The sequence below is a fragment of the Oncorhynchus nerka genome, linkage group LG26, assembly GCF_034236695.1.
Source record: "Oncorhynchus nerka isolate Pitt River linkage group LG26, Oner_Uvic_2.0, whole genome shotgun sequence".
Classification (NCBI taxonomy): Eukaryota; Metazoa; Chordata; class Actinopteri; order Salmoniformes; family Salmonidae; genus Oncorhynchus; species Oncorhynchus nerka.
The window spans coordinates 25922246-25934627 of NC_088421.1; the positions used below are offsets into that span (position 1 = coordinate 25922246).

The 12382-nt window shown below is 47.3% G+C and overlaps 1 protein-coding gene across 1 annotated transcript; it reads right to left on the reverse strand.

Moving 5' to 3' along the window:
* Positions 1 to 8732: 8732 nt before the first annotated feature.
* On the reverse strand, positions 8733 to 11863 carry LOC115110929 (neurexophilin-1-like). The gene is made up of 2 exons (XM_065010945.1): positions 11812 to 11863; positions 8733 to 11435 (listed from the first exon to the last, which is right to left on the reverse strand). Exons 1-2 carry the CDS (start codon positions 11861 to 11863, stop codon positions 9916 to 9918), a joined length of 1572 nt encoding a protein of 523 aa, XP_064867017.1. The 3' UTR covers positions 8733 to 9915.
* Positions 11864 to 12382: the final 519 nt, after the last annotated feature.

Genomic DNA, 12382 nt, shown 5'->3' on the forward strand with positions numbered 1-12382 from the left:
TAGCAGTTTTAAAGGTAATTTCCTGGAATTACTGTCTTCTGAACAGGGTTGGTACCCAGGTAACTGTAGCCTAATCAACTTACATAAGACTGGTGGTCTTAGCAGCCAAGTCACAGTGCCTGGTGTGTGGAAATAGATCCTAGGGCCAAATAGTGTCACAGCGCACGATACAGCCGCTGAATATAGAAAGGATAGTCTTGATATTGGTATTAGTAAAGTGAATGGGATGTAGAACCTGTAGATAAAGGAACCTGTGATTTAGATTTAGTAATGTTGGGTAACAGATACCTCTATGGAGGGATGATGATACAAATTTAGATACTACATTTGGGGTACTACAATTGAGGCCATGTTCCCAGGCAGGTGAGGTACAGTATTCTGTTGTTGACTCTGTTGGGCCATCAGTGATTAGCTGGTAATATTATGCGTATAGAGGGCATGTTGGGTATAACTAGGAGGTGGGCGACTTATAGTACGCATGCCCTGCAAATAATCTCTCTCTCTGTTTCTCTCTGTTTCTCTCTTCCTTTCTCTGTTTCTCTCTCCCTTTCTCTGTTTCTCTCTCTCCCTCCCTTTCTCTGTTTCTCTCTCTCTCCCTTTCTCTGTTTTTCTCTGTTTCTCTCTCTCCCTTTCTCTGTTTCTCTCTGTTTCTCTCTGTTTCTCTCTCCCTTTCTCTGTTTCTCCCTCCCTTTCTCTGTTTCTCTCTCCCTTTCTCTGTTTCTCTCTCTCCCTCCCTTTCTCTATTTCTCTCTCTCTCCCTTTCTCTGTTTTTCTCTGTTTCTCTCTCTCTCCCTTTCTCTGTTTCTCTCTCTCTCCCTTTCTCTGTTTCTCTCTCTCTCCCCTTCTCTGTTTCTCTCTGTTTCTCTCTCTCTCCCCTTCTCTGTTTCTCTCTGTTTCTCTCTCTCTCCCTTTCTCTGTTTCTCTCTGTTTCTCTCTCCCTTTCTCTGTTTCTCTCTGTTTCTCTCTCCCTTTCTCTGTTTCTCTCTGTTTCTCTCTCTCCCTCCCTTTCTCTGTTTCTCTCTCTCTCCCTTTCTCTGTTTTTCTCTGTTTCTCTCTCTCTCTCCCTTTCTCTGTTTCTCTCTCTCTCCCTTTCTCTGTTTCTCTCTGTTTCTCTCTCTCTCCCCTTCTCTGTTTCTCTCTCTCCCTTTCTCTGTTTCTCTCTGTTTCTCTCTCCTTTTCTCTGTTTCTCTCTGTTTCTCTCTCCCTTTCTCTGTTTCTCTCTGTTTCTCTCTCTCCCTCCCTTTCTCTGTTTCTCTCTCTCTCCCTTTCTCTGTTTCTCTCTGTTTCTCTCTCTCTCCCCTTCTCTGTTTCTCTCTGTTTCTCTCTCTCTCCCTTTCTCTGTTTCTCTCTGTTTCTCTCTCTCTCCCTTTCTCTGTTTCTCTCTCTCCCTCCCTTTCTCTGTTTCTCTCTGTTTCTCTCTCTCTCCCTTTCTCTGTTTCTCTCTCTCTCTCCCTTTCTCTGTTTATCTCTGTTTCTCTCTCTCTCCCTCTCTGTTTCTCTCTCTCTCCCTTTCTCTGTTTCTCTATGTTTCTCTCTCTCTCCCTTTCTCTGTTTCTCTCTCCCTTTCTCTGTTTCTCTCTGTTTCTCTCTCTCCCCTTCTCTGTTTCTCTCTCTCTCCCTTTCTCTGTTTCTCTCTCTCCCTTTCTCAGTTTCTCTCTGTTTCTCTCTCTCTCCCCTTCTCTGTTTCTCTCTCTCCCTTTCTCTGTTTCTCTCTGTTTCTCTCTCTCTCCCTTTCTCTTTTTCTCTATGTTTCTCTCTCTCTCCCTTTCTCTGTTTCTCTGTTTCTCTCTCTCCCTTTCTCTGTTTCTCTCTGTTTCTCTCTCTCCCTTTCTCTGTTTCTCTCTCTCCCCCCTTCTCTGTTTCTCTCTCTCTCTCTCCCTTTCTCTGTTTCTCTCTGTTTCTCTCTCTCCCCCCTTCTCTGTTTCTCTCTGTTTCTCTCTCTCTCCCTTTCTCTGATTCTCTCTCTCTCTCCCTTTCTCTGTTTCTCTCTCTCTCTCTCTCATTCGCTCTCTCCCTTTCTCTGTTTCTCTCTGTTTCTCTCTCCCTTTCTCTGTTTCTCTCTCCCTTTCTCTGTTTCTCTCTCCCTTTCTCTGTTTATCTCCGTTTCTCTCTCCCTTTCTGTTTCTCTCTCCCTTTCTCTGTTTCTCTCTGTTTCTCTCTCCCTTTCTCTGTTTCTCTCTCCCTTTATCTGTTTCTCTCTGTTTCTCTCTCCCTTTCTCTGTTTCTCTCTGTTTCTCTCTCTCTCCCTTTCTCTGTTTCTCTCTGTTTCTCTCTCTCTCCCTTTCTCTGTTTCTCTCTCCCTTTCTCTGTTTCTCTCTGTTTCTCTCTCCCTTTCTCTCTCTCTCTCTCTCTCTCTCTCTCTCTCTCTCTCTCTCTCTCTCTCCTTTCTCTGTTTCTCTCTCTCGCCCTTTCTCTGTTTCTCTCTCTTTCTCATTCGCTCTCTCTCTCTCTCTCATTCGCTCTCTCCCTTTCTCTCTGTTTCTCTCTCTCTCGCTCTCTCCCCTTCTCTGTTTCTCGCTGTCTCGCTCTCTCCCTTTCTCTGTTTCTCTCTGTTTCTCTCTCTCTCGCTCTCTCCCCTTCTCTGTTTCTCTCTCTCTCTCGCTCTCTCCCTTTCTGTTTCTCTCTGTTTCTCTCTCTCATTCGCTCTTCAAGTCTTGTCTTGCTCTTCGGATACACTTTTCCATAGCTCAAGGTTACTTGTGTGAATGTCTATTTATCACTTTTAGCTTTTCACGCCTCCTCCCACCTCATGCCATCACTAGTTATTTTCTCAATTGACTACGGTCCTGTTCCCTATTACTCCTGTTGAAACGCCACTTCCCCAACCAGATGCTCGCACTCACAAATTGTTTTCTCTTCCCAGAGAGCCAAAACGCCTCAGTCTGTGCCAGTACGACAACACTGGTGTCCGTTGTTTCTTTCCCTTTAGACTGTTCCATGTAAACTCTATTCTCCTTCACCACTACCAGCTTCCTCTCTCCCTGTGTGTCAGCCACGACATTGCTGTTATATAGATTTCACATCCACAAGAACCCTGGCTTCCAAATGAGATTTCTATTCTTCTATCTTGTTGACTTTTTCCCTTTTCTTTCATCATCTCCGGCAAGGTTATCCTGAGGCAGGCGGCGCTTTTATGGAAACAAGGGGGCGTTGGCAGAGGGATGAGGAGATGGAGGAGAGGGGCTTCGCCGCCAGCCATGCCGTAATCGATCTTGTTTAAAGGGATGTAGTGAGCTGAATGTTTGAACTCATCTCCTCGTTAACAGTTGTCTGGGATTTAATTAAGAAGCCCAACGGATTTAATGTCAATTACATTCCCCAAATGAAGGAGAGAGAAAAGTCACAAAGAAAGAAAGGAGAGGCTCATTAAAGGAGTTGCATGCATCATCCTAGTTGAAACATTACCCCCGTTTCTCTAGTTTATTATTTCTCTTTCCTCTTCCTCTCTCTCTTCGTGTCTCTGTAAGGGCCATTAACACACATTGTCACATCTTTTCTTTGCCGTTGGCGCACAATATGAGTATATGCAAATGAGACAAAATAAAGATTTCATCGACATTGACACTTTCTGGCTCCCAGTGAATTTGTCAAGCGAAACAAGATATAAGACTGGAGCCTGTTTCTCTACAATTGAAGTGATAAGTTCTTGAGTGTACTTCATTGATTTGTTGAATGTCGGAAACCACAATTAATGCCATCATATCATCCTTACGCTATATCATCAACATGACACTGAAACAAAAGAATGTGAAAAGATAAAACAGACAACTCCACGGCATGACCCACATTAAATACAACTTTATTTAGGTCGGAGAACTTGTAGTTTGTATATATATATATATATATATATATATATATATATATATATATATATATATATATCTCTTATGGTCAGTTCTGTTTCTATTGTGCGCTGAGAGGACAAGCATTGCCCTGTGGCCTATGGAAGGCCAACTGTCCACAGGTCTGTTGGCACTCCATTGGACAACAATAAGACTGTCACCATAACAACACTGGCCATCCTACAGCAACATTATCTCTTCTTCCAACCAGCAGCACCCTCTGTTTGAGCAGCCATAGAGGAGCACGGTGGAGTCTCAGTGATATATTGCTGTTAATTTGCGAGGATGGGGTGAGGATTGGAGCGAGAGACTGAGGAAGGTAGAGAGTCTGTACATGTGACCCAGCAGTCATAACAGTCCAGCAGTATCTCTGTTAGTTTTGTAGTTGTCCGGAGGGGGTGGGGCTCCACCTCAAGGCGTTTTACTCCATATCTCCTCTGAAAGGTGTGCCCAGATGTCTTATCCAGATGCTCTGCTACAGGGCTGGTGGAGGGATGGAGGTGAGGGGGGCGTCAGTAGGTTAGGCAGGTTGGCACACCTCCAGGCCTAAGCCTGCTTTCCAGGAAGTCTTCTTGTCTTTAATTTGACAGATTGGAAGGAGGCTGAGGTAAAATACTTGGAAAGCGGGGGGGGGGGGGGGGGGGTTCATGTCTCTGTAGCACTGCGATGTGTGTGTGTTTGCGCCGGCATGTGTGTGTGTTCTCACTGTGAGGGTTCAGTTGGCCTCACTGTTAAGCCGAGATATTAGCCAGATGAGCTCCGAGCTAGACTCTGGCGGACGGGGATAGAGGGAGAGAAAGAGAGATGGATGAGGACCTGCCCACAGTGGAGTTCAGCGCCAGGGCAGGGGAGGTAGCCCCGACACAGGAACATGGGGGCAGAGAGGTTAGGGGAGCTGGCCAGGTCACAGTGAGAGGAGAGACACAGAGAGGTTAGTGGAGCTGGCCAGGTCACAGTGAGAGGAGAGACACAGAGAGGATAGGGGAGCTGGCCAGGTCATAGTGAGAGGAGAGACACAGAAAGGTTAGGGGAGCTGGCCAGGTCACAGTGAGAGGAGAGACACAGAGAGGTTAGGGGAGCTGGCCAGGTCACAGTGAGAGGAGAGACACAGAGAGGATAGGAGGGCTTGTCAGGTCACAGTGAGAGGAGAGACACAGAGAGGATAGGAGGGCATGTTGTGGGTAGGGGGAAAGAGAGCCCAGATGGGCAGAGAGGAGTAAGAAGAGGAGTAGGAAGAGGAGTAGGAAGAGGAGTGGGAAGAGGAGTGGGAAGAGGAGTGGGAAGAGTAGGAAGAAGAGGAGTAGGAAGAAGAGGAGTAGGAAGAGGAGTGGGAAGAGGAGTAGGAAGAGGAGTGGGAAGAGGAGTGGGAAGAGGAGTAGGAAGAGGAGTAGGAAGAGGAGTGGGAAGAGGAGTGGGAAGAGGAGTAGGAAGAGGAGTGGGATGAGTTTAGGCCAATGGCAGACTTCCACACACTAGTTGGTAAATCCCAACATTACAAACTGCGACATGAGGCTATACTTCCCTGCATGCCAACTCTGAGAGGGACAGGGTCTTGCCAGGCACTACTTGCATCAGTTTACTGTGAGACAGGGAAGGTACTATGCTTACATGCACAATTCTGTTGGAGTATCTGGGTATTCAGATGAACTCTGTGGACCCCAGGAAGAGTATAGCTGCTGCTTCTGCAAAAGCTAATGGGGATCCCAATAAACAAACAAATAAAGTGCACTTGGACTCCAATATGTTCTGAATACTGTCTAGACTGTTTGCATGCTTACTGCTGTATAATGATATTCCATTGATGGTTGCATGAGGCACATTTTCCCAAAAGGTAGCAAGCACTAACAACTAATGCAGAGCATTACATCATTTTTTGTCTTCAATCGCTTCCTTTCATGTTTAATTTGTTCCTAAGAGGTCCAAAACGGCCTCTTAACAATTGCAAATATTCACCAGAAAGCTGTCATGCAAACAACAGTAATCTGAATGTAATGTTTACATGCCAAATACTGACTTAATAAATCCCAAACAAATTGTTTAGGAAAGGAGTATTGTACACATTGTTCACTTGAAATGAGCTCATTCAGATTACTGGACTCTTGTCCAATACGGGTGTTTACTTTTTAAATTCAGACTCATTGAATTCCGACTAATTCCAGATTATTAGTGTGCATTTAAACACAGCAGGTGTGACTATGAGGATTGACTGTGACACAAGTGATTAAACCAGACAGATCTATTTTACAAACATCATCTCAACAAGGGAGAACCACCGCAGCCAAACCACTGCATATTGTCTTTTCAAGTAAAACATTTGCTCAGAGGAAAAACAAATCAACAGTAAGCATCAGGGGCCTGAAGTGTAGATTGGGGTTTATGTGTCCGAATAAACAGTAATATCTTAAAAGATCATTTAGTCTTTGTGATGTTAGTGGTTAATGTTCCCTGCTGGACCCTGCAGGGCTGTTCAAGTAGCAGTAGAGACAGGCGGTCAGAGAGAGGCAGCAGAGACAGGCGGTCAGAGAGAGGCAGCAGAGACAGGCGGTCAGAGAGAGGCAGTCTAAGAGAGGCAGCAGAGACAGGCGGTCAGAGAGAGGGGTGGGATAGCCTATCGGGATGACATAGGGGTGGGGAGAGAGAGGGGTGGGATAGCCTATCGGGATGGCATAGGGGTGGGGAGAGAGAGGGGTGGGATAGCCTATCGGGATGACATAGGGGTGGGGAGAGAGAGGGGTGGGATAGCCTATCGGGATGACATAGGGGTGGGAGAGAGAGGGGTGGGATAGCCTATCGGGATGACATAGGGGTGGGGAGAGAGAGGGGTGGGATAGCCTATCGGGATGACATAGGGGTGGGGAGAGAGAGGGGTGGGATAGCCTATCGGGATGACATAGGGGTGGGGAGAGAGAGTGGTGGGATAGCCTATCGGGATGACATAGGGGTGGGGAGAGAGAGGGGTGGGATAGCCTATCGGGATGACATAGGGGTGGGGAGAGAGAGGGGTGGGATAGCCTATCGGGATGACATAGGGGTGAGAGAGAGGGGGTGGGATAGCCTATCGGGATGACATAGGGGTGGGGAGAGAGAGGGGTGGGATAGCCTATCGGGATGACATAGGGGTGGGGAGAGAGAGGGGTGGGATAGCCTATCGGGATGACATAGGGGTGGGGAGAGAGAGGGGTGGGATAGCCTATCGGGATGACATAGGGGTGGGGAGAGAGAGGGGTGGGATATGGGAGCATTGGGAAAGATTGGGACAAGGGTCCATACAGAAACAAATGGAAGATGCCCTTTTGAAAGTAGAGTGCTACCTCGCCTGAATGACAGTGTGCAGTAGTTCACGAAAACATTCATAGATGTTTGTAGGTGTTTTCTGTATTTAGCAAAGTAGGTAGCGAAATTAGAGGTTTGAGTTGAGGTAAACGTGTGTGATGATGTTGGGCGTGCTAGTTACTACTGTTTCTGTCGATGAATGCTTCGTGACAGCACTCTAAATATCAATGCCTCAATGTGCATACTGTATTTTCTGCATATATATACGTTTTTACAGGGTACAGTAGTCTGGCTACAGCGAGGGGTTGTCTGGTGAGGCGTTGCAACAAATTACATAAAAAGTTGAATCCAGCTCAATCTGGTGGCCCCAGAGACAGGCGGTCAGAGAGAGGCAGCAGAGACAGGCGGTCAGAGAGAGACAGCAGAGACAGGCAGTCAGAGAGAGACAGCAGAAACAGGCGGTCAGAGAGAGGCAGCAGAGACAGGCGGTCAGAGAGAGGCAGCAGAGACAGGCGGTCAGAGAGAGGCAGCAGAGACAGGCGGTCAGAGAGAGGCAGTCTAAGAGAGGCAGCAGAGACAGGCGGTCAGAGAGAGGCAGCAGAGAGGCAGTCTAAGAGAGGCAGCAGAGAGGCAGCAGAGAGGCAGCAACTGCAGCAACGGCAGCAGAGAGGCAGTCTGAGAGAGGCAGCAACGGCAGCAGAGAGAGGCAGTCTGAGAGAGGCAGCAGAGAGGCAGTAAGAGAGGCAGCAACTGCAGCAGAGAGAGGCAGCCAGAGAGAAGCAGCAGAGAGGCAGTAAGAGAGGCAGCAACTACAGCAGAGAGAGGCAGCCTGAGAGAGGCAGTCAGAGAGAAGCAGCAACGGCAGCAGCCTAACAGAGATGTTGTGGTTATGGCCTCATAAAGACAGGAGCTACCTGCCTCTTTAACAGTAAATTAAACACACAGACACTTTGATGTTCAGATCTCACTTACAGTACTTCCTATATATAGCCTTGTGAGTGAGCCTTTCTCTCTTGTATTCTGTCTCTCTCTTCTGTTCTACCTACAGTCAAATTGCTCCATCTCTACCTGACGTGATGCTACCGTACCCCCCACAGGAGGAGGACTTTATAGTGAGTGGTTCCTGATCCAAGTCACACACTGGCCTCCCAGGCCTCAGTGCTACAGAAACCCCACTAAACTCTCTCCAGACCAATCAGAGCACAGCAGTGCCAAAGGCCATGGGGTTCAATCACTTCTGTTACAATGAGGTTTTTCCTTTTTACAAATACATTAGTAATAACATATCTTATGCATTCAGTGTTCAAAATATGACACCTACCATTAGAAAATACATAGTCAGGAAATCATCACGTAGTCTATATAGGTGATATGAGTCCATTTCCAAACAGCCCATATTGTCAGTACAGAATCAGTTGTCCCTCAATTAGATATATACAGTATTTTGTCTAGTGTTGTTGTTTGTGAAATGGACATGAGTTCAGCCAGCCAGTGGCTATTCATCTTGATGAGATAGCAGTTAACTGAGGGCTAAGCTGCTGGGCCAGGGAGCCATAACACAACTATCCACTATACCCCTCGCTGTGATTTCCAGGAATACATTTCGCCCTCTCTCGGTGAAGCCTTAATTAGTTTTATTTTAATGTATTCCAGATAACGATCAGACTTTGGTGAACACACAGCGTTTGTCAGGAAAGAGAAATCTCCCACACACAGCCAAAGTTATCAAAGCTTGAAATCAGGAATCCTGACTGCAACAAAATGTTATCTTTTTCATACAGAGGGGACAATAGAAGGAGTTGAATTCTCTACATCTCCTTCTCTCTCCTCCACTTTAATTAAAAGAGCTCTCTGAATCTCTCATTTCTCCCCCTCTCCCTCTCCCACTCCCACTTTCATTATCTCTCTCTCTCTCTCTTTCTCTCTCTCCCTCTTTCTTTCTTTCTTTCTTTCTTTCTCAATCTATATTTTCTTTGTCATAGAGGTTACATAATTCAGGGAAAGAGAGAGATGATGTTTGACAGAATGTCATACCTTTAGAATAAAACATAAAACATAAACACATAAACATTGGGTGGAATAGCCTATCGGGATGACATAGGGGTGGGATAGCCTATCGGGATGACATAGGGGTGGGGAGAGAGAGGGGTGGGATAGCCTATCGGGATGACATAGGGGTAGGGAGAGAGAGGGGTGGGATAGCCTATCGGGATGACATAGGGGTGGGGAGAGAGAGGGGTGGGATAGCCTATCGGGATGACATAGGGGTAGGGAGAGAGAGGGGTGGGATAGCCTATCGGGATGACATGGGGTTGGGGAGAGAGGGGTGGGATATGGGAGCATTGGGAAAGATTGGGACAAGGGTCCATACAGAAACAAATGGAAGATGCCCTTTTGAAAGTAGAGTGCTACCTCGCCTGAATGACAGTGTGCAGTAGTTCACGAAAACATTCATAGATGTTTGTAGGTGTTTTCTGTATTTAGCAAAGTAGGTAGCGAAATTAGAGGTTTGAGTTGAGGTAAACGTGTGTGATGATGTTGGGCGTGCTAGTTACTACTGTTCCTGTCGATGAATGCTTCATTACAGCACTCTAAATATCAATGCCTCAATGTGCATACTGTATTTTTTGCATATATATGTTTTTACAGGGTACAGTAGTCTGGCTACAGCGAGGGGTTGTCTGGTGAGGCGTTGCAGCAAATTACATAAAAAGTTGAATCCAGCTCAATCTGGTGGCCCCTCACCCTACAGAGTCACTCCTCCCCTCGTCCCTCCTCTCCCCCTCCTGTGTGTCCCCTTCTAGCCCGAGGGCAGGTAGGGCATCTCGTTGTGGTAGTTGTAGTCCGGGCAGACCTTCTGGACCAGGCGGTAGTCTGTACTGTAGAAGGAGATGTAGATACAGATGACCTTGAAGGGCTTGGAACAGATCCAGGAGACATGGCTCTGTGTCTGCTCCTGGAAGCAGGTCTTGGACGGGTCGTAGTTGCACAGCGACGTGCGCTTGCTGCGGTCCACCTTCTCATAGTCCACGCGGCAGTTGAAGATCTTAGAGTCCTTGGGGTAGACCACGCTCTGGCGCTCCAGGTCAAACTCCACCGCCTTGACCGGCGGCACCAGGCTGACTGAGATGTTGCCCTGGCCCGTGGAGTTGTGGCGGAAGTAGACGCTGAACGTTCCGTTGCCATGGTCTACGATCTTGCCGGTAATCAGCAGGTTGAGGCGCACCGTCTTGATATTAGAGTAAAAGTCTCCCCAGCCAAACATCTTCTTGAACTTGCCCGTCTTGACAATGGGCCGGCGTTTGACGCGGGAGGAAGAGGAGGTGTCTGGCTTCATCAGGTCACTACCCAGCATCTCCCAGAACTCCTGCTTGGAGAAGGGTATGGGTGAGCGGTAGGGCAGCTCCAGGGAGGTGGCATTGGCTGCCCGACTTTTACTCTGGAGCATCCAGCGACTCAGGGGGGAAAGGGGAGTCTGACTCCCCAGGAGACCCACCGTCTTAGAGGACGACCCGTCTGCTGAGGAGCTCTTGGGGCTTGGAGAGTCATCTTCTTGACCCAGGGCCAGCTGGAGATAAAGAGGGATAGGGAGAGAGAGAATGAGAAAAAGAGGTTGAATGTTAGAGAGGGGGAGAGTGTGTGTTTGAGAGAGCAAGAGAGTGAGAGAGAGGGAGGGGAGAGGGTGTGTGAGAGAGCAAGAGAGAGAGAGGGAGAGGGTGTGTTTGAGAGAGCAAGATAGTGAGAGAGAGAGAGGGGGAGAGGGTGTGTGAGAGAGAAAAAGGGTGAAAGGAAAGTGAGAAAGAGAGAGAGAGGGGGAGAGGGTGTGTGAGAGAAAAAGGGTGAAAGGAAAGTGAGAAAGAGAGAGAGGGAGGGGAGAGGGTGTGTGAGAGAGAAAAAGGGTGAAAGGAAAGTGAGAAAGAGAGAGAGGGAGGGGAGAGGGTGTGTGAGAGTGAAAAAGGGTGAAAGGGAAAGTGAGAAAGAGAGAGAGGGAGGGGGATAGGGTGTGTGAGAGAGAAAAGGGTGAAAGGAAAGTGAGAAAGAGAGAGAGGGAGGGGGAGAGGGTGTGTGAGAGAGAAAAAGGGTGAAAGGAAAGTGAGAAAGAGAGAGAGAGAGAGAGAGAGGGAGAGGGTGTGTGAGAGAGAAAAGGGTGAAGGGAAAGTGAGAAAGAGAGAGAGAGAGGGGGAGAGGGTGTGTGAGAGAGAAAAATGGTGAAAGGAAAGTGAGAAAGAGAGAGGGGAGAGGGTGTGTGAGAGAGAAAAAGGGTGAAGGGAAAGTGAGAAAGAGAGGGGGAGAGGGTGTGTGAGAGAGAAAAAGGGTGAAAGGAAAGTGAGAAAGAGAGAGAGAGAGGGGAGAGGGTGTGTGAGAGAGAAAAAGGGTGAAAGGGAAAGTGAGAAAGAGAGAGAGAGAAAAGAGGGGAAAGGGGAGTTATTATCAAGGGCATAAGAAACAAGGACAGAAAAGGAATGAAAGATGTAATCGATACTTAATTTAGCTCCTGGTGCTATAGATATCAACTGTGACATTCTATCAATGTTGTACTCTTATAAATGAATGTTTGAGTATGCAGGTATATATGTTGCTGCTGTTACATTCTGGTGTCTATTCAGGTTGAGAACAGATATACCTTAACGTCTGGTTTTCAGAGAAGCTATATTGCTCCCCAAGCAGCAGATGAAATAGAAATCGACTCCTATACCTTCATCTACTTGAGAGGCCTGGGGGGATGAAGGTACAGATTTAAGCCCCATAGTGCAGGCCTGAGTGAAGAAACAATTATTGCTTTGGTGCCTTCGGTGTGGGGTTGGAGGAGGGGCAGGCGAATAAACCTTGATGTGCAATTAAGGTTTTTTATGTTTTAATTAAAAAATCTGTTTTGGCACACACACAAAACTGTCAGATGTTAACAGTGAGTGAGGAGAAAGGAGAGAGAGAGATAAGACAGTCGTGCTCGGCTCAGCCGTGGCTTTGTGGAGTGTGTGTGAGAGCAGGCTGTAATGAGTAATTATTAGATGGTAATGATCTATTAACAGGTAGGCACTGTCGGCTGTGGGAGCCCGGAGTGATCTTCTGTCCTTTTGATCTAACCGTGGAGAGGATAGGAGTCTGTTTGTGTCGCCATTCCTCTGTTTGTGTTAGTGTCATTATGCAATGGATGGTTGCCGGAATGTGTGTGGACAGTACCCTATTAGCGAGGCATAAGTGTGTTTGTGGGTGTGTATTTGTGTGCATGCTCTCTCTCTCTCTCTCTCTCTCTCTGCCAGATAGAG